This window comes from Columba livia, chromosome 1 (assembly GCF_036013475.1).
Source record: "Columba livia isolate bColLiv1 breed racing homer chromosome 1, bColLiv1.pat.W.v2, whole genome shotgun sequence".
Taxonomy (NCBI): domain Eukaryota; kingdom Metazoa; phylum Chordata; class Aves; order Columbiformes; family Columbidae; genus Columba; species Columba livia.
Window position 1 is genome coordinate 146,472,708 of NC_088602.1, and position 19,398 is coordinate 146,492,105.

The window sequence follows — 19,398 nt, forward strand, 5'->3', positions numbered from 1 at the left end:
GTTTGTTAAACAGGAAACGAGTTGTAAAGGTTTCAAGGGTACAGAGGCACAAACAGCTACAAGTGTGGATAGCTTTTCAAACTTTCATGTTTATTTTTATCCTGAAAGTTTGTTTAAAAACAAACGTGCGGCTCCCGCTCATTTTACAAAGGGTCTGAGCAAACCCTGCCCGAGGTGCAGCTCCCTGGCAGCAGCTGCAGCGCACTCCTGACCCTGCGGCGCAGGCACCACGGAGCGTGTGGCTGCTGCTGCTGCAGGGAATCCCCCGCAGCTGTGGAACAAGCTGAGGAGGAACAACGGGCTCTGACCCCGTTTGCACAGGTGAGCTGCACAGCAGGGGCTGCTGCTGTTCTGCACCCTCAGCCACGCTGAACAAGACCACAGCTCCTTGGCTTTGTCATCTGACCATTACCCACCCCCCTCCTCATTTTACTGAAAAATCTCTGTGTGCTGAAATGCAACACTGAGGGAGAAAGATGCTACAAATTGCATCTCCTTTTAAATATTAATCCTGTTGCCATTTCAGGCAACATTTGTGTAACATCAGCTTGTAATACAGCCACAAGTCTAGTGCTGCAGAAGCACTAACGATTGCTCTTTCATCTGAAATGTAATAACCTCGAAGTACACGAAGCTCTTGTTGGCTGTATTACACTCTTCTGTGTTGCTTCACCACAACATACAGGAAAACCCATTAATGTGTTAGACGTCCTCACATAATTCGAACAGCCAACTCCAGTCTGCTGATGTAATCCAGTCCGGAGGTAATGACACCACCAGGTGTCCTACGTAGGTTCCAGCCTCCTTTTCTTCAAGCTTTGACTTCTCCTGTAGGGGCTGCACTCTGCCAAACAGGGAGACAGGGAGAAATGGAAGTTTCTTAAACCTTTTTTCCTGCTTCTAAAGGTGCTGCTCAATTATTTTTCTAGCTCTTCCTTGATAGGACAGTTGGATGGAAAAAACAGGTAGTTCTCCTAGCTCACTATCACAGCATCTGCAGCCAGGTCCAAGGAAAGAGGAATGCTTCTCCCACTCTGATTTACTAATCCAACAGCACTTCTTCCAAAGGCAAAAGCTGTTAAGACAGGACTTGGTCATTTTCTTTGGTAGGACATACCTGGGCCATGCTGGTTGGCACAGCTGCTGTTGCTCACAATTGCAGGAGACGGCTGCGGTTGTGCAAGTCGAGCAGAAGCTTTGTGGTAATTCATTCTGTGAGGTGTCCTGTTACGAGTCGTCATTTGATGACGTCCGTGGGGTGTTTCAGGTGTCCGCTGTCCAGCTGCTGGGTCTGCCACTTTGTGACCCGTTATCTTAAGATCAACGGTCTCCAAGGAAATGTCCCAAAGTTCGGGGTCATCTAGAACGAACACAAAGGTGATCAAAACAAAGATGATGCTATTGTACTACGATAACTCCAGGACGAGCCAGCTCTTTTCCTACAAGTGGTGGCCACCACAAAACTGAAACTGTAAAGCATCTTTTCTGTCAGTGCACAGCAGGGAAACAGCACTGCCCCTTGTCCCCTGGACTAAAACCATGTCCAGCCACCATGGTGTGTGACCCAAACAGCCACGGTTATGTTAAGACACCCCTGACCCCCACACGTGTTCTGTTTCTGTGCAATATCACTTGAGGAAAAGGGTTTACTGAAGAGATGTGACAACTCTACCGAAAAGCACAGCGTCCAAACCTTCCTAGTGATGGACATAACATCACGGCCACTTGAGCAAGGTTCATATTGCGAACATCAGACTCATACCCACACTTCCATTATTCCATGCTCTTCGGAACTTGAACCTTTACGCTGTGCTCTGAGGAGCTGGTTTAAATGCTACTGATTTAACAGGCTACTATCACTTTTAGGCTGACCTGCAAAGAACTCCTCTTCTATTGCCAGCTGCTGTTGTTCTGCTGTCGGAGTGCTGTGCTTTACAGGAGGATTGGATGTGGCTGGATGGAGGTAACAGAAGAGATTAATATTGGAAATACAGAAGAACACTTCTGCTCATTTTTAACAGAGCATGAGTCTGAAATAAGCAGCAGCTGCCACCAGGTACCTTCTTTTTTACCAAGAGCTGGTTATGTTTTGGTAGCAGCATGTAGAACGGTGAGATTCTGTACCTGATGATGGCCAATAAGAGCAACTGCACTGCTTTAAACTGGGTTTTAGCCTGTTTACCCCATCCCCAAGTTCCTGCCTACCATATAGCTGTCCCAGCTTCCCCATGAGTAAAGAGCAACGTATCGGTAGCTAATCCAACGTGCCTGCAACCACCTCAGGGAAGTGCTGCGGGCTCAGCTCGGGTGCAGCGTGTTAATGGTACTGACAACAGCCCCTGTGCTGCACGGAGCTTTGGGGTCATTGGGAAGTTGCAGTTTTAATGCTGCAGTTTTAAAGTTCATATTCCTGACACTTCAAGAACACTGGGAGGAAAATGTACAATGATCCTCCTTGCTCTGGTCTCACAGGTGTGCCGATAGAACAGTACAAACACAAATGCAACTGGCCGGGTTCCTGTGTGGAGGGTAACACACGCCTGCCAGTAGCTGTCCTTGAAACTGATCATTTTTAATGCCAAGTCTTACCCTGTTTGCTGTCAGGAGTAACTACTGGAACCTGATGCTTTTTCTCCATCTGTTCCCGGAACTGTTGCTGTAGCTGCTTCTGTCGCAGTTTCCGCTGGTAAGTGGCATCATGCTCAATGGCTAAGGAGGCTGCACTTCTGCCCCTCCCCCCACGTAAGAACACGGTTAAACAGGATTTCAGTAACGACATTTTATGAAGAAAAAAAAAGAAGCATAAATAATTGTATCAAGAAAAATCCACTAGACTTGCATTTTATGGAATCTTCCAAATTGGGCTGTTCACGTGTTTTAAAAAGTACAGTAACTTCTAATATAGGTTATAAAATAAATTTCTAATAGCAGTCTCACCTGGAACTATTTGGCTGCTTCTGATCCATAATCACTACAGCAGCCTCTGTCTGAGCAGGCTCACAAGTAGGTGCCGTCTCACAGTGTTGTCTCCCTCCTGCATTCTGCCTTTCCAAGCAGCTATTGTATCTTGCTTTCTCGATTTCAGGCTCATAGTCCTCTCTTTTAGCTTTGACCAAATCTAACTCAGGGGGTGTCTAATAAAGGAGAAATAAAAAAGGAAATGTATTCAGAAATTTCCTTCATTGAGTTAATGAAATATGCACAGGCCTTTTCTAGATGGTATTGTTGAAAAAAAAATCTAGTTTGTTTGCTCTAAGTGGAATAGTAAGTTAGAGAACAGAAATGCATTTTCAGTACAAAGTCATTCAGTTAGTTAATCACTGAATTCATGCAGCTTTGTGTTAGTGCAATAGTTCAGTGCTGCAGAGCAGACAGCCCATGTCTCCCCGTACTGCGCTCCCTGCAGACGAGCACAGATGCAGAGGATCGATGCAGAATTCTGCAGCTGCTCAGACAGTCTCACAAGTCTGTTGCTGAGTCTGTTTGCCCGTTCCATTTTCATGCTTGTGTAAAAAGGCCTGGCAGACCTTCACACAGCTCTGCAATCGTGAGGTCACCAAGGAAGGTGCTCTGTGATTTTACCAATTAGTGGCAATGCCACTAATAGACAACAACCCTGGCAAAGCAGAGATCCGTGCCACCTTTGCCTGGCAAGGTGTCACCTTGGGTCTGCTCCTACAGGCTAAGTTAGCCAGGTAAAACTGCCTCACAGCTCTAGCCTGACTAGCGGAGTTTGGTAAATCCTAGTTATAATGAAGGCAACTTTACTATGGAACTCCATGGCTCAGCAGTTGTACAAAGCTTACTTTTTCCACAAAGAGCAAGGTAGGAGACTGCCTAGGAGCCTCCTGCTCCCAGCTGGTACACCTCAGGAGCTAACAAGATTAATATCGGCTCCTGAGGTGCAACCTCAGTAATAACCAGGACAACTCCAATACTATAAAAACCGCTGTGGTACATCACAGCATACTTATAAATGATAAAAGAACGGGGTTAAAGTGTGGTTGTCACCGATGAAGATGTACATCACAATTTCTTTTCTCTGTCTAGACCAAAAACCTCCTCAAGAGGTCTCCATGGTGTTGGTTACCTCAGAAGGCTCACTGTTTGACCTAGTGCTTCACAGAGTAAAAGTAACCGCAGCTCTTCCCTTGTACACTGAAAGCTAAGGAGGTAAGGAGTCTGGAAAGCAAAGCAAGATGTAATGTGGTTTCTTGCTGCTCAGTAAGGATAAGAACCATATTATGGGAAGGAAAGTGTTCAAGTACAGATCAGTTGTACTTCATACACTCAAGAGCCAGTAGTATTGTGTCAGCTATTTAAAACAAATTAATTGGAGTGTAGATCATCCTAATGTTATTCCTTATCCTCCAGTAGCCAAGTCAGGTACATCCTGCTGTCATAATTCAGTTGCAATATTCAGGTACCAACGCATTTAGCCCAGGACTTGCGGGTGCCTGCCCTGCAGCCACTGGTGCTGGCTCCTTTGCTGCACTGCGCTGGGAAATTCAAGATTGGTTTTGTATTATTTTTTCTATTTTATTAGTAGCATTAGTAAAGCATTTTTAACTTTTTCCAACTTGCAAGTCTGTCTCTCTTTTTTCCTCCTGTTGTCTTTCCTTGGTGGGGAGGGCTGGGGCCAGGGGGGAGTGGGTTAACAGAGAGCATCTGCCATGGTTTATTGTCACCCTGCAGTAAACGGTGACAGGGTGAAATACAGGAGGACTGTAAATTTTGTTACAGGGACCATGCTGAGTTCATTTTCCATCTAGCTGTGATGCGTATTAGGGCCTGGTAGAGTTTGAATACGGGTTAGTTGAAGGACAAAGTAACTATCACTGCATACACTGACATCGCTACTGTATGGATTTGGCTTAAAATTAAGTGAAAGGTCCAATCACAACAAGCAGCTTTGGTATGTCGCTGACTTGGTATTGTTTCTATGATATCCTGGGCCATATTAAAAAAATTATTTGAAGGAGGCAGCCTTTCTCATGGAAGAACTTCCTATTTTCTACCAGAGCTCTCTAAAGTCTAAAGAAAGCTCCTTTTTCCTGCTGCCCACTGGTTGACATATAGGCTGTCAGCTTGAGAGACTTCAGGACTAAATGAAATAGTCCTGATTTTGCAGGAACACCCAGAGGAGCTGTACCTGCTTTAGGGTAGGTTACACAGATAATAGATGTACTGTCTGCCTGTTCCTCTGCCCTGCCTGCATCTTCTGGTTTTATGACCTATTACAGCAATTGGCAATTGTGTCACTGCATGCAGCTTTCTCTCATCCTTTTTTTAATTCCTGAAAAAGTCCAGTAATGAGAGGAATATGTCAAGTATGATTTAAAAAATTAGTAATAGCAAATGGGATTTTGCTACCACTGACAATGAGAAGAAACTGAGAGATCTGTTCTGGCTTTTGCCTTATAGAGGGCAAAAGTACACGGGAAAGAATGTGCACGCAGCCTTGACAGATTATTCTCCCAAGAACTTCCATTTCACCTCTGTGATGAATATATGACTTGACACTGGTACCATTGCTGTTGCACATTTAAAGCAGCCATGGCCAGATGAGAGCGATGAACTGAGTTGCTACGACTGACAAAGCCTAAACAGTCTTAAGACTTCAGCACATGGAGAAAATGGTGCCTAGACTGAGCCAGTTTGAACAGTTTAGTGCTTTCTGTGCTAACATTTAATAAGCTATGAACACAGATGTACATGTTCCTGGCACTGAACAGAGAGACATGGACAACGTGGCCATAAATGTCACGTGAAATCTTGAGCAGGGTGCAATTTCTTCACCATAGTAACCCTGCTGCAAACAGTCAAAATGTAGAGTAGTTGTGGTAAAATGTCAGGGAAGAACTCTGTGACAAACAGTTCACACAAACTAGCTGGCAAAGGCTATTGGTCTCATGGCTGGGAACATTCAGGGGTGAGATGCACTGATATCATTATTTATAATCCTTTTAATCTGAAGGGCCAGGGGGAGCAGACATATCTAGGAGGCCCCGCTCTAACAGCCCGCGTGCTGTACCTGACGCGGAAGCTTATTCACAGCTCGTAGGTAGTCTTTGTCCAAGATGCAGTTCCCAAGAGCGTTCCCAAAGCACCTGAGAAACAAGGGAGATCGCTGTGACTGAAAATAACACTTAATTCTCACTTCACTTCTGAAAACAAACAAGTACTGGTCTTCACTTACTTGAGTGCCCTCTTCAGTCCATCTGTCACTGCTTCCTTTCGTGCCTTTTCTAGGGACAAGGCCTTAGACTTTAGGCCTTCACTGACTCCATACCCCACGTCTTCATGGTATGAGCCATCCTGCAGGAAAGTTTTAAATATAGTAAGCCTAAGGGAACTTCTGCACATACAGCACTTCTTGCTAGATGCTGTACTCTCTTAAGCCTGATTACTTGCTCTTAGCTGGTTGTTCTATAGCAAGGTCAATGTTCTGGACATCACTAGGTTCTCTGGTGTAATACAGTGCTCGAGAAACACAGACTGACCTTATGCATGAACTTTTATTCACAGCTTTGGGCAATCGCTCAACTATAGACAGAGAGAACACAAAAATCCACTTACCTTAAGCTGAACTTTCACAAATGCACAGACTCCCACGTAGAACCTGCCGTTGTTGAGGTCAACAAAGTCTGGTGGAGGGAAAAGTAACACCCTAAATAATACAAGAGACTTCTGAGCCACATTTAGATCTTATTTTGTCCTTTGAGGATATTCAGAAACCTGGACCATACTTGCTGAATATGCCCAAGATGCCATATCGTCTTCTATAAAATGGAGCATGACTTAAAAAATATGAACTCTAGTTTGAGAATGCTGACTTGCATATATGCTCCGGGCATGTTACGTGATACTTTCTGATTGTTAGTGGCTAGACTTGCCAAACAATCCCACCCTGCTACTACATGTATAAACGCAAACATATGAAAGAAGGAAGAGTTGTAAATGTTACTTCTCATTCAGCTACATATGCTAAATTTTCAAAGCATAATATTTTTTTTCAGAGGGAAGGAAAGATTTGAAGTATCAATTTACAAAACCAGTAATGGAAAAACAAACTGTTTTCTATTAAAGTAATTTCTTTCCTCTTATATAGTAGAAGTTTCTGGTTTGTGAAATTTTGCACAATGTTTTATAGAGGACAGACTGCCTAAAGCTTAACAGGTTGCAACACAACTCCCAATCCAGAAGCTCTAATCTACTTTATTTTACAGCAAAAGCAATGCTATGTAACATACACAGGGCACTCTAGTTGCCAGTCTTGCAAGTCTGACGTGACACACGTCTGAAATGAAATGCTTTGAAGTTCAAGTAACTGTACTCTGGGGTCCAGAAGTTCTTCTGTTCTCATCTGGTTTATTTGTTTGATTGTTTTGTTAACCTGCCGGAGGTGCAAGCCCCTTTTCTACCCAGGGATTTTAAACCCAACATAACAGAATCCTTTGTCTCCCAGTTGCTAAGGAATGACTTGTTATGGCATGATTTGAAAAAAGACAGATGTTTGAAGGATGTCAGTCCTCTCTTAACTGAAAATGGGGGAAAAAAGAAGTGGTACAGAATAAATGGAAATCGATGAAGTAACTTGCTTTATGTCTAGAAGCTACCAGCCTGAGGCAAGATAAGATTTCTGAAGGCAGGGGGGAAGGAAGGAGGTACATTTACACCGCTTTGTTGATATAATGCAACAACCAATGCTCAGTCTAAGCATAGCAGATCTGCGGCTATCAATATGGAAGCTTTAAGATCACTCGAATACTATTTTCTTGAAGAAGAATTTTTCCAAAGCTTTCTACCGTAAAAAAATCTCAGAACTAGGTATTGGCTAGAAGAAGAATCTGCAGGAAAAGATGGGTCCCTAAAGATTAGGGGAATATTAATTGAGAATATTAACTTATTAGAATATAAAAATTATAGGTGAGTATGAAAGTTGTGTCAGGGCTGCCGAGTGCTAAATAGATTAATTGTAATTACTCTTGACTGTAGTCACTGAGTGTTCCCATAGAGAGCAGAAAACTTTTATTAGAATAGCTCAAGAATAATCTCAAACACACTTAGAAAAATGACTATGACATATTCCGGTGCAAGATCTAAACAGAAAACAGAAAGTCCTCCATAATTCAATTTCTCTGATTTTTATCAAAAGCTAAGACACCTGGAAATTCCACATGCTTCTCCCCATGTTCTTTGATCAAATTCTAGGATTGATACCCTGGTCCTTACCGGAGAGACTTTTCCTTCAGGGCCTCACAGTGAAACAATAGGAAAGACTTTACCCTCAAGAGATACTTACCAACATTCTGCTGAGTGACTGAATGAGCCCAGCCATTGAAGCCAAACATCTCATTGGCCAGACTGATCACTTTGTGACCCTCAATGTAACAAACCTGAAAAGAAAAGCATAGATACATAAATACATATACACATGTGCACACATCTATACATGCTTTTTCCTACACTGAGGAAGCCCAGCTAAGTTCAAGGTTCGGATAATGTGAATAAAAGGATGACAGTGCAGCTTTAGGTTGACCCTCTTCCAGCAACTGTGATGAGATGTTAACATGACTGACAACCAAAAATATTTAATTGAGGGAAGGCAGAGCTAGTGGGCCCTGAAGAGGGTAAAATGCAGCCTATGTTATATAATGTTTCGTATATTTCAGTTCTGGGAAAAAATGAGAAAAACATCTCAATGTTCCACAAGTAGATAAGTATGCCCTTGTAAAGGACGAAGCACTGAATCATAGAATATGTCCTGAGTTGGGAGGGACCCACAAGGATCATTGAGTCCAGCTCTTGTCCCTACATATGACAACCCCACAGTTCACACTGTGTGTCTGAGTGTTATTGTAACTTTTTCTATGCCAGAAAAAACTCTGAGTTGAAACATCTATGCATGTTTTCTCATACCTTTTGTCCTCCTCCAGCTTGCCGACTGCTGATATATTCTGGACCCAGTCTCTGACGAAGAGCATGCTGGATAGCTTGGTATTCACTTGCTGTGTATTGATACTTGACAAAAACAAGGTAAGATAAATCTTCTCACACTCCCTATTTTAGCTCCCCCTATTCTCTTAATATTGCTTCTTTATCCCATTTTTCCACATACAGTCCTTCCAAGAGGCGCATGATCCATTTTCAGAATCAGGATGTAACGGACAAGGAAAAGACCTCAGGGGTGTGTGTGTACATTACATTTGTGCACTAAATAGTTTTTTTCTCTTACTCTTGAGGTATACGTATACAAGCATTAATTATTGAGCAGTAGCAATTATTTTTCATTTCCCCTAACCATCACTTACATTAGAAAAACCAAGATGAGCCAGGACTGTTAGTATCCTACTGAAATCTTAATGCAGTCATAACCCTAGTCAAAGCTGCCAGGAACACACACATAAGCTCATATTTTACCCCTCAAAAGTAAAATATAGTATCTCTGTGACCAGCAAGAGAAGTGTATTTAAAAACCCCAACCTTACTCTACTACCATATGGCATAAGGACAGAGAAGACAGCAGCTCAGGGAAGCAGTCAAAATAGGAATTTCTTGAGGAGTGCTCAGCAAATTCCACTAATGCAGGGAAGGTCCTTTGGATAACTCCACCATCACTGAAAACCTAATTGTTGTAACTTTTGCTCCTTGTTTTAGTAGAAATAGAATTCAAAATCTGTAGAGGTTAGAGAAGCCTAAATGCATATCTAAGGGTTCAAGCACTAAAAAGTTTGTGTCGCTATGCTCTGATGAAGAACCGAACAAAGGTTTTATCACCTAAATCATAAGTGTGGTGTATACATGCATTGGCTCTTCTATCATTCAGCAGAACACAGAATTCAGAGTGTGCACCATGGAAGTTCCAATGCCTGTGAAACCTCTCTAATTTGTATTTGGTTCTATTTAAACTTCAAGGAATAAGTTTGTCTTTTTCTGACACAAAAAATGCAAGCCTGTAACCAAAAGGCATAAGGAAAAAGGGAAAGTGCACGTGCCTATGCCATATTCAGGAGCTATGTATGTCTATCAAGGAAAAGAGAATTCACCACCAAAAAGTCTGTTCAGGCCTAATACTTTTTCTTTTTCCCAAATTATTTTAATTTTTAAAAAATCATTCCTTAATAGCTGAGAGTGGCTGACTTTTCTGAACCAGTACTGAGAATGTGTGTAAGCATGATCCAGGCCACCTGGGAATGAGAGAATTAAATGAACCCCATGTTTAAGGAACAAAATATAAAACCTTTTATGAAGAATCTAGAGCAATTTATTATAACTCAAGGCATGCCCAGGCTATCTCACAGAGGAAAATGTAATGTACAATTAGGTATAGCATTGCTGGAGTAATGGATGTGTCTTCAGCCTTACTGTATCCAACTTTAACAAGAGCAAATATGCAGAGCAGATTTTCAGAAGTACAAGCATAAAACTTCTATTTCGCTCTCGGGCAAAAGGAACTGACCTGTCCGAAGCAAGCAGCAGAACCGCTGGTGCTGGAACTGGTGCTGCTGATGTGGCTTTCGCTGTCTTTCCCTTGACTTTCAGGCATCCCTAAAGATAAGAGAAAATACAAACACTGAAGACAAAAGAATCAACAGTCTGTATGAAGACAAGCCAAAAATCTGTTGAAGTCCACTCCGCAGTGAGAACAACAATATTCTGTAATAAATGCGTTGGACATCACAGTAATATTATACTTCCCACTCCATGGTATTGCTGCAGCCCCAACTGGAAATTTGTTTTCTGATGTTGTTTAAGAACCATCAAAACTTTTCTTCTTAAATACATTGCACTATTTAGGCAGAAATGGCTGGTTTCATCCTAGAAGCAGAAGCATTGTTCTGGTGTTCCATCCATAAAACCAAGGAGGGTAAGCCTAAATTAAATTAAATTAGTGAAACAATTCTTTTATTTAAAGAACAACTATCCTTGCAAGTAAACCAATATAATTCAATAGCCTCTGGATCCAGCATAAGATCAGAGAAAAGAACAAAAAACTAATGTTTTGAGTCTTTATTCTAAACTGGTTACAAATTATATGCTTTTTTTTTTTTTTCCGTATAGGACAAGGATAGGTCTCAAGTTGTGCCAGGGAAGGTTCAAATTGGATAACAAGAAAAATCTCCTCACAGAAAGGATTATCAAGCATTGGAACAGGTTACCCAGGGAAGTGGTGGACTCACCATCCCTGGAGGTGTTTAAAAGAATATGTAGATGTGGCATTTAGGGACATGGTTTAGTGGTAGAGTTAGGTTACGGTTGGACTCAATGATTTTAAGGGTCTCTTCCAACCAAAATGATTCTATGATTCTGTTCTATATGTGAATGCGCTATACCATTCTAGGTAAGGAAAACTAAAATACTTCTCTCTTTCAGATTCTTTAGTGCTGTCTTCCTAGATCACTTTCAAGATGCATTAATACTTTGACTGATAAAAAGCAGAGGCAACTTTCTAAAATTGTATTTGTCTATACCCTGACTTGTCAGACTTTATTTTAGATTACTGTTTTGACTGTAATCATACTGTCTTGTGTTACGATGGTATCATATAAACTATGCAAAGTTGAAAAGCGCACAGAACCTGTAAGAATTTTAAGAAGTTGCACTGATAATTCAGTAGATGGCACCCTATTCCAAGCCAGCATCCAACAGCTCCCCATATTGTGTTACCTGTCCAATGCCTCAGGAGAAGGGGTCTTGCCCCAGAGCTTCTATGACCTGTGTGTGAAAGAGTTGCAGCAGCGCTTCTGTCTAAGCCCACAGAGATGATCTTCTATATCAGAGGTGGACACCCCTGCTCTATTGTATTTGCAGAAATGCTGAGTTCAACTGGGAGTCTATCACTAAGACTTTTGTGTGCAATACAAGACAAGTCAGTACGCATACAAGCCAGCTGGAGATGTCAAAACAACTTGAGAAAGTCTAAAATTTGAAGTAGATAGTGTTATTTGACAGTCGGTCAGAACTTGGCTAGTATTACGTTTTTCTACTGTACTCCAGGTTCAGTACTTTTTAAAACAAGTTGTTTTTCTAGTCCCTAAACAAGGAAGGCAAAGCTTCCTGAGAACTTGGCAAACCATTTTCAGAAAAAGGATAATGGCTGTTTCCTGGGCAAATATGAGCACTGGTAATTATGCTAAATTATATAATATTAAATATTGATATATATACTTTTATTTATGTATTATTATTATTTAGCTACATAAAAATATAGCTAAAATTCTCCTTAATTTTCATTGGCTATAATTATTCATCTCCAGTCCAAAAGTTGTATGATTGTACAGTGTTTATACATTTGAATGTACCAAAAGGTTCCTGCAATTTGTGGTAAATACATTTCATTTTGGAAGAGAACATGTAGAAATTAATATTACCCAGGACATACACTTGTGATTTAAGCAAGCTGCTGCCCATGCTAACCAGAGTCCATAGCATCCTGAGGGAGACAATTACAGAGGAAAAAATAGCATCTGCGGTGAGTGGCAGAGGAATCAAAGTCTGAACAATACTAGACTTTTTCCCCCCACTCTAAGCAGCCTCAACCAGATCTTAATTATTATAAAGCCCCTGGGAAAAAACAATGCATGAAATGTGTGTCTTTGCTTACATAGCCCTGTTGTCAGTTTGCCACAAATCTTTATGCACAATAGATGGATGGCATTTGGAAACAAAATGCTTTAACTGAAACCAGTATTAAATCCTTTTTTACATGGCGTGCACCATGTCAGTCTAAATTCTCTAAAGAGATACACCGCTAATGAAGCTTTGAAGAAGATACAGTAATTTATTCTAAATGAGAATGAGGAAATGTGGGATTCCACTGAAAACAGCTTCACATCATACGGTTTTAACCCAACAGATCAGGTGCCACTAGAGACTACTAGCACTGTGCTTCTTTGCAATAAACAGTTTTAAAACATGTCAGTGCTTTGTATTCAAATTACGTGTTACTCTACAGCTTATGTGAAGGAGACAGATGATGCCAGTTTAGTTTTAGGCTTTGCCTGTAGGAACAATTTGCTTTGGTAATGAGCCTAGTCTAAACCAAACTTTCTAGTAGAGCAACATGGTGTTTTTTGTGGGTTCTTTTTCAATCCCATGAAGTGCAGCACAGCAAAACCTTTGTGTCTCAAAGCAGTTGTCTGAACTTCAATTTCAAAATGATTAGAGAAGGAGTTTGGAAGAGAGAAAAGTTAATTCTGCAAATGGAGTTATAAATCCACCTCAACACCAGAGCCAGGAGCTAGGGAAGGCAAAGAGCTTCCATTGCTCAGGAGAATATTGTTCCTCACCGCCCCATCCCCACAGCATTTTAACTCGCATGAAACTTTAATACTGAAGTAGATAATAAGCTGTTGATGAGAGCACAAAAGAGCCTCAAACACCCTCCAGGGCCAAGACAGTGCGAGGAGACTGCCTGGCTCGTAAAATGGTGTTAAAAAAGCCGCATTTTCAATCCACCTTGAAATACTAAAAAATTAAAGTTCAAATGCACTTGCTCTGTATGCAGGATGATAAAAGTAATTTATCATTAGTTTAAAGACACCTAAGAGTTACAAGTTATTACCTCTGTGCCTGTCACCAGGGAATTCTTTTCAGTTTAGCTGGTAATGTTCTCAGACGGTTTTCTTATCATTGAGGAAAAAAAACACACACAAGGGTACAGGTGTTGCACTGTGCTCTAAAACATCACCTTGATAGACTAGAACAGGAAAAGAATCTTAACAGCTTTTACTGCTGCCATATTTTGATCTTGTGTTTTTTGTTGTTGGTGGGTTTTGTTTTCTTTCAAATGTTGTTAACACAAAAACTTAAAATTTGAACAAATTAGATACACAATCAGAAAAATGGCTTTTTTTGGAAACTGGATATGAAGTACTGATTTTCAACAGCACTCTAGAAGTGGGTATTTATTTGTATGGCAGTAGTGAATGGAGCAGAAACACCCAGAAAAACCTGGGTGTTTACACAAGTTCCCATGTAGGAAATAAACCAATCTTCTAGAACAGATAAGCCTGAATTTAATCTCTTCAAGTACAACTACTACTGCAAATGACTGCAGCAACACCTTCAACTTACATGACAGTATGTATATCTTCTAATTTTCTAAATGAACACCTCCTCACACACCTTTTTACCCTATTGTCCATTACTCAAGAAAAGAGATTTTTGTGCTAAATCACCTCTTTTCCTATCAGTTCCCTTCTGTCTTGACAAACTAGGTTTTTGAACCCTGCACTGTGCCTTAATCCTGTGCTAGTAGTGTCAATTCCCAGTTCTCTTCACATATAAGGTAGAAGCAGGCGGTTTTGCATCACTTCAAAATAGTTTGCATACCATGAATCGTGTAAGTACCACAACGTGGGAAACCCTCAGCTAGAAGATGGATGTTTCAATAAATTATTGTGGCATCACACCATCATCTATAAGAGATGAATTTAACATAGACTGTGAACTTTTGAAGGGCTTTTCATTCAACCTCATCCTTCTCTATATTTTAAGTTTCTTTCATAGTGAAGCTTTTGTTTGCTGAATAAAAATCTCTAACATTCTTTCAATAAATGCAATTCCACTGAGCCCATCCAGAGCAAACAGCTATGCATGTAGCAACAAGTGATTTAGTAAGCACTAAAGATAATACCACATATTTAACCTAAGGTTCATACTGCTCTAACAAAACATACAAAACACTTTAAAAGTTTTATATTTCTGCGGCATATTCTCTCATCTGGGAACTCTGAACTATTTTATAAGTTGATTAACCTGTTATGCAAAGGCTGTTTTACCTAACACTGAGCAGAGGTGTACATTTTTTAAGTATAATGGGGCAGATATTCTTAATCAAGGCAGGTCTGTCCTGTACCACAGTTTTCAAAGATTGGAAACAAGATTACGAAATCAATGTGAGAAAATGGCATACAATATAACCCTTCAGTTTTGACATCTGATAATATCTCTAGGCAAACAACCTTGATGACTTGAGAAGAGTGAGGTAATGTTCTGTTAACTTCAACAAAACAAAAAGATATTCAGTGTTTTATAGGTTAAACAATGGAATACATGGGGAGGGCAGGAAACTGGGTAACTACCATGGACTAAAGGTGGCCACTGATGCTTGCCAGTACCACACTGATGCATCTTACTGGTATTGATCCAGGCCACTTCCTGTAGCAAGAGAATAAAAAGGTGTAATATAGAAAGTTGGTGTTATCTGCAGTAGTTTAAATATATTTGGTTTCAAGGCATACAAACAGCACTATAACAATTTCTTCTCAGTTATGGCACGTGTCAGATTTGACATATGTTCAAACAGTCCCACTTATTTCAGCAAAACTTAACCCTCAGATTTATCAGGCAGTACTATGTTTGCTTTTGGTATGTCTAGGACAGGGGTGTCCAACTCATTTTCACCGGGGGCCACGTCAGCCTCGTGGTTGCCTTCAAAGGGCCAAATGTCATTTTAGGATTGTATAAATGTAAATACTTCTACGTTTACACAGTCCTAAAATGACATTCCGGCCTTTGAAGGCTGGCGTGGCCCCCGGTGAAAATGAGTTTGATGCCTCTGGTCTAGGATGATGATACCCTTCCTGCACAAGACAAAACCCACTAATTATGGTTACACTTTTTACTGATTAACACTTAATTGAACACAGTATAAAGCTATTTTTCCTTATCTTTACACAAGCAGAATAACATAGTGCACTTGTGGGGGAGTGTTTCTATTTAAGAATGTTTGAATACCTCCAACACCTGAAACGAAGCCTACCTGGATGAGAAACTCATCTCCTTACTCATTATGCTGAATTTCCTGTCATACCAGCCTTTATACAGTTGTCAGAAATTCATCAAACATCAATATATCTATTGAAGGTTGGTTTAGGACTCTGCTTCCCCAGCAATTACACATCTAACTCCATTCCAAATTGGATAGTTTAATGCATGTGTTGCTGTTTTAGGCTGCAATTTTGCTGGTTATTCCTCCAAACATGTTCCTTTATAACAGTTGTAAATTACATCTCTCCTACACAATTTTATTCACTGTTTTAAAATTCAGCATCCATTGTCCCTTTTGCCTTACAAAGGGGCTACAAAATCTCATTAGTTAAAAAATGCATCAATAACACCTCATGAAACAGATCATTCCAAACAATGCTAAATTTGAAATAATTTCCTTTTAAGAATATAATTACTACTTAGTTTCTCAGATTACTTCATTTCTTTGCGTTAATCCACAATTTTGTATAGAAAATGTTTCATTAAAGGTATTAACAGGTACTGCTTCACAAATAATCTTTCAATGATGTTATAAAAAAAATCGCCACAACAACAAATGAGCAAGAGTTGTAGTAAGAGGTGCTCCGTTTTATTGCACCGAGGGGTAGTACTGAAGAAAAATGAGAAACGACTTGTCTGGAAAACGAGCTCCTTCCTAGGTGTGAAACTGTAACACCTCACAGATTTAAAACAAAAAATGAACAATGCACCCTTGAACAACTCGTTTCACATTTGCAGACAGAATAAAAGGAAAAGAGCTTGTTCTGGAGACCAGAACTGGCAGAAATATTACTCAAATATCGTAAAATATTTATGAGGGTACTTGTTTCTAAAAGCCTATCAGACTGATTTATAACCACATCATTTATGTATGAGCCACTTTAGTCATTGCAAGGAAAAAAGAACAGGCTTTTTAACTCGAGTAATGGTTTGGCACTTAAAGGGAAAAGCCGCCTGTCCAATAGTAACTGTAGAAAGCCTGTAGTTTTGCCAAATGCAGTTACTAGACAAGAAATTAATCCAGGCTGGAACCTAAAACACCTGAATTTGTAGGAGCTGTGGGAGATCTGTCAACCTGCATATCATAAAAAACATTGTGATTACAGGCACAGATGACACTTCTGGCAGCAAGGCCATATTAACCTGACACACTGACTATTATACATTACCGGAAAAATCTAAAGCTCTCTGTTTTTCTGTTTTGCCCCAGGTTGACACTATTTATTTTTAAATGGAAAACCATTTATATTTGAAATTGACAGAAAACTTCAGGTATGGGCAAGCCTGTCTCTGTTTTCATCCTTCTTCCTTCTTAGACAGTAATATAAAACATCCCTTTTTGGGATGCTTTAGGCTTCACAGAAGGCCTTGTAGGTTTAATAGTACAGATTTACCTGCACTATACTATTCTTCAGAAAAATAATTTAAAACGGATTCTGTGCTTCTACGGATGAAAAGGAAGTTCAGGCTATTGGGACCTCTATGTATGTCAGCTATTGTGAGAAGTATAAATTATTGTATTTTTTGCAACAAGATATTAATTGAAATAGTGACAATTTACATAGGATCATAGAATAGTTTGGGTTGGAAGGGACCTTCAAATGTCATCTAGTCCAACCCCCTGCCATGAGCAGGGACATCTTCAACCAGATCAGGTTGCTCAGAGCCCCATCCAGCCTGGCCTTGAATGTCTCCAGGGATGGGACATCTACCACCTCTCTGGACAACCTGGGCCAGGGTTTCACCACCCCCATTGTAAAAAATTTCTTCCTCATGTCTAGCCTGAATCTCCCCTCCTTTAGTTTAAAACCATCACCCCTTGTCCTGTCGTAACAGGCCCTGCTAAAAAGTCTGTCCTCATCTTTCTTGTTGACCCGTTTTAAGTACTGAAAGGCCGCAGTTAGGTCTCCCATGAGCCTTCTCTTTTCCAGGCAGAACAACCCCAACTTTCTCAGCCTGTCCTCACAGAAGAGTTCCATGTCAGTAACTGTATCATCCTTGAGTAGTCTTACAGATCTATACAAGTTAGTATACCCTGTCACTTCAGTGAGCCTGGGAACATGGCTAAGGAAGTCAGTGTTGCGTTTGGTTACTTACACCCTGAAGGCACCAAAAATCAAACCAGAAAGATTTCTGAATAATAACGTGCTCTGTCTGCCTGGGCAAAGGCTCAGGCACAGCACGCTGGAAGGAGCATCTACCAGGGAAACCCAAGTTTGCCGGTGGTGCGGGTGCCAGCCTCAGCACCGCCTTTGCAGGAACCCTGTGGGCTCAGAGGGGTGCGTTACTCATTAATGTTTATAAATAGGTAAAAGGTGAGTGTCATGAGGATGGAACCAGGCTCTTCTCGGTGACAACTAATGATAGGACTAAGGGGCAATGGATACAAACTGGAACACAGGAGGTTCCGCTTAAATATGAGAAGGAACTTCTTCACGGTGAGGGTGACAGAACACTGGAACAGGCTGCCCAGGGGGTTGTGGAGTCTCCTTCTCTGGAGACATTCAAAACCCGCCTGGACCCCTTCCTGTGTAACCTCATCTAGGTGTTCCTGCTGTGGCAGGGGGATTGGACTAGATGATCTTTCGAGGTCCCTTCCAATCCCTAACATTCTGTGATTCTGTTACCCGAGGAGAGCCGCGCCGCGTCCCGCAGCCCCAGCAGCCGCCCGCTCATTCGGCCGGGGCTCCACACGCCGCAGCTCCGCGGCCAGGGGACCCGGCGCCTTGTCACCTGGGCAGCTGGGGAGCACCCCCCGAGGAGCGGGGGAGGCGGCAGGAGAGCGGCCGCCGTACCGGGGCACCCAAGAGTCGGGAGGCGGCCCCGCCCCGGCGCCGCCGACCGTTTTCCCCGGCGCGCGGGTCCCTAAGGAAGGCCCCGCCCCTCGCGCGCGCTGCGCCCACCGGGAGGGGCCGGGTCTGCTCCCGGCTACAGCCCCGCCACCACCGGGTGAGGGGAAGGGGGCCCTTCCCGCCCAGCTGGCCCTGCGGCCGTGGGCCGCCGGCCGCAGTACCTGGGCTGAGGGGCCCGTCTCCGTGTTCCAGCGACACTTCGGAGTTCCCGCCCGGGGAGGAAAAGGGGAAAGACGGGAGGGGCGCTCGGAACGGCAGCTACGGCACGGGAAAGGAGTCAAACTTCCTGCGGCTGCGCTAGGAGGTGACGTAGCGCCGGGGCTGCCGAAGGCCACTCCCACTTTGGCGGAGGGGAGGGGCGGGGCAGGCGGAGCGGTGCCCGGAGGAGCCCGCCCCCGGGTGGAAGGGAAGGGAGGGGGAGGGAGAGGGAACCCCGGGCTTGTGAGTGCGCGCCGTGGGCGGGACGCCGCGCGGCCCGTAGAAGGGCGGGTCTGCCGGGCGTCACGCTTCGGCGGCGGCAGGGGCGGGGCTTGTGTGTCTCGCGCCGGGGGCGCGGGAGGGAGCGGGGGAGCTCGCGCGCGAGAGGCGAAGGAGGCGGCGGCGGGCGCGGAGCCGACCCTACCTGGCTGGAGCGCCGCCGCCCGCTCCCCGCTCCCTGCTCCCTCTCCCCGCGGGCTGACAGGCAGGTGAGGGGCCTCGCTCGGTACGGGGGCTCGGATACGTGGGGGGGGGGTCAGGTTTCTTACCGGCCGCTGGGGGGAGCCAGGGG

At 42.7% G+C, this 19,398-nt stretch overlaps 2 protein-coding genes across 25 annotated transcripts in view; one reads left to right on the forward strand and one right to left on the reverse strand.

Annotated features, from left to right (window-relative positions):
• Positions 1–69: 69 nt before the first annotated feature.
• RAD52 (RAD52 homolog, DNA repair protein) lies at positions 70–19,394 on the reverse strand. 5 transcript variants are annotated; one of them, XM_065035992.1, is made up of 13 exons: positions 18,791–18,889; positions 15,090–15,165; positions 10,463–10,551; positions 8,923–9,024; positions 8,306–8,399; positions 6,580–6,647; positions 6,200–6,318; positions 6,035–6,110; positions 2,938–3,134; positions 2,590–2,726; positions 1,873–1,953; positions 1,118–1,360; positions 70–844 (listed from the first exon to the last, which is right to left on the reverse strand). In XM_065035992.1, exons 2-13 carry the CDS (start codon positions 15,136–15,138, stop codon positions 786–788), a joined length of 1,314 nt encoding a protein of 437 aa, XP_064892064.1. In that variant the 5' UTR covers positions 15,139–15,165; positions 18,791–18,889; the 3' UTR covers positions 70–785. The 5 variants fall into 5 exon arrangements, with proteins under 5 accessions (XP_064892064.1, XP_064892054.1, XP_064892085.1 ...); XM_065035982.1 differs by having other exon boundaries at positions 2,590–2,732; positions 18,791–18,846; XM_065036013.1 differs by lacking the exons at positions 15,090–15,165; positions 18,791–18,889 and adding an exon at positions 19,376–19,394 and having other exon boundaries at positions 2,590–2,732.
• ERC1 (ELKS/RAB6-interacting/CAST family member 1) overlaps positions 19,160–19,398 on the forward strand; it is a 293,279-nt gene continuing 293,040 nt past the window's right edge. For all 20 annotated transcript variants that reach the window (XR_010467217.1, XM_065035804.1, XM_065035905.1 and 17 more), the window contains exon 1: positions 19,160–19,315. The gene's annotated coding sequence lies outside the window, so the exon portion shown is untranslated. The remainder of the gene's footprint in view (positions 19,316–19,398) is intronic.

What these genes read in the sequence shown, in the direction of transcription:
- RAD52 (XM_065035982.1), bottom strand. Translation starts at nt 15,138, where the DNA reads ATGCATCAGTGTGGTACTGGCAAGCATCAGTGGCCACCTTTAGTCCAT. An exon ending in TTGTGAAAGTTCAGCTTAAG is followed by an intron (nt 6,319 to 6,579) that starts GTAAGTGGATTT and finishes ACTTTCCTGCAG; the next exon opens with GATGGCTCATACCATGAAGA. An exon ending in GGACTGAAGAGGGCACTCAA is followed by an intron (nt 6,111 to 6,199) that starts GTAAGTGAAGAC and finishes CTTGTTTCTCAG; the next exon opens with GTGCTTTGGGAACGCTCTTG.